Source organism: Ovis canadensis, chromosome 3, assembly GCF_042477335.2.
Source record: "Ovis canadensis isolate MfBH-ARS-UI-01 breed Bighorn chromosome 3, ARS-UI_OviCan_v2, whole genome shotgun sequence".
NCBI lineage: Eukaryota > Metazoa > Chordata > Mammalia > Artiodactyla > Bovidae > Ovis > Ovis canadensis.
Window position 1 is genome coordinate 210133151 of NC_091247.1, and position 2000 is coordinate 210135150.

Sequence of the window (2000 nt, forward strand, 5' to 3'; positions counted from 1 at the left end):
GCCTTTGTCCCATGCCCTGCAATCCCATTCCCTCTTACAAGGTGCTCCCAGTCAGTGACTGAACAGAGCAGAGATTCAGTGGCAGTCCTGCTCCCAGGAGGCTCAGGACCCCTCTGATGTGCACCATTGCCTTGACACTGCCCACTGGCCTTCTTAGAACTTTCTTAGAACTTGTTAGGATTGTTTACTACGACTTTTCTTTTTTCATTTCCTCTCCCTCTCCAAGAGTCAGACTTATATGCTAGTATAACAGCTCCCCAGCCACCTTCTACTGTCCAGGCACTTTCTTCAGTAATGCTCTGTTTCTCAGAGCATCCAGATCGAGACAAGACATTTTCTAGATTGGAGTTTAGTGTTTCTGGCTTATAACTGAACTGAATGAAACAAAAAAGTGTCTATATCCTAAAAAAAAAAATCTAAAAATTGATCTCTATCTTGTATGTTAGCAAACCAGGATTCAAATTCTAGTGCATAACTTTACATGGAAATTACAAGCAGTGTTACAGCAGTGGCGACACATACATAATATTTGCCTTGAAAATTACTAGCTGAGATCTTGAGAGGAATAAAGGTGGTTTCCTAAAGATAACTAAGACTTTGGGAGGATCTTGAAGGCTTTTATTTTTTTGCCAGTGAATATTAAAGTGCATGGAAAAGGAACTTATTGAACATTAGAGCTTTGAATGCATAAATCTGTAACACCTCATTTATAAGTCAGTGGCGTACTGAAGGCAGAGATTTCCTATCAGCAGGCATGGAGAGAACACTGAACAATATACTTATGATCATTTCTGCTGGAGAATTCTTACTGGGTATTTTGGGAAATGGATTCATTGTCCTGGTTAACTGTATTGATTGGATCAGGAGCAGGAAGTTCTCCCTGATTGACTTTATTCTCACCTGCTTGGCTATTTCCAGAATATTTGTGCTGTGCATAATGATTTCAAGTACAGGTTTATATGTAATCTCTGAGGAAATACAGTACAACAAGAATCTCCTGATAAATTTGGGGTTCCTCTGGACAGGATCCAATTATTTCTCCATAGCCTGCACCACCTGCATCAGTGTCTTCTATCTCCTCAGAATAGCTAACTTTTCTAATTTCCTTTTCCTCTGGATGAAACGGAGAATTCACAAGGTGCTTCTCATTATTGCACCGGGGGCTGTCTTCTCTTTCTGCTTGTGCCTTCTTCAAAAGAATATGGCAGTTGAAATCCTGTTCCAAAACCAGGTAAACAGCAAAAAAAATGTGACATTGGACTTTCTAATGATAAGATACGATTTGTTCTTTGCCATAATGTTCCTCATCCCCTTTGTAGTGTCCCTGGCCTCCTTTCTCCTTTTAATCCTCTCCTTATGTGGTCATCTCAGGCGTATGAAGGGTGTAGACTGTAGCTCGGAAGCCCATGTGAGAGCCCTGAAGGCTATGATTTCATTCCTACTCCTCTTCATTCTACACTATTTGAGCAATATTATGACAGTGTGGGCCAATCACATTCTCGGTAGTTTTGTGGCAAAGATTTTTGTGAACATGCTGTTATTTTTCTGTCCTTCTGGCCACCCTTTGCTTCTGATTTTGTGGAACAGCAAATTGAAAAAGGCTTCACTCTGTGTCCTAAGGAAGCTGAGGGGTTACATGAATCTAAGAAAACTCTTCCAAAAATAAGCCTGAAGTGATGATGACCTCTCAAGAATGAAGACAACAAACAGGACTTGATATTTATATTTTTATTTTCATCCTGACTGTTTAAATTCTATTCTGTGATAGGTGATTGAGCCTTATTGAAAATATCTTCTTGGGAGTTCCCTTGGTAGCTTAGTGGTTAGGATTCTGGCCTTTTACTGCTGTGGTCTGGATTCAGTCCCAGGTTGGATGAGCTGCACAATGTGATTAGAATCCTGGCCTGGTGCAGTCCATGGGGTCACAAAGAGGTGGACACGACCGAGTGGCTGAACAACAAATGACAGGAAAAAAAATTTTCCTGGAAAATGCCAAAAGA

At 40.6% G+C, this 2000-nt stretch overlaps 1 protein-coding gene across 1 annotated transcript; it reads left to right on the forward strand.

Moving 5' to 3' along the window:
- Positions 1-754: 754 nt before the first annotated feature.
- Positions 755-1666, forward strand: LOC138438330 (taste receptor type 2 member 7-like). Its single transcript, XM_069586496.1, has one exon. It carries the CDS (start codon positions 755-757, stop codon positions 1664-1666), a length of 912 nt encoding a protein of 303 aa, XP_069442597.1.
- The last annotated feature ends 334 nt before the right edge of the window (positions 1667-2000 follow it).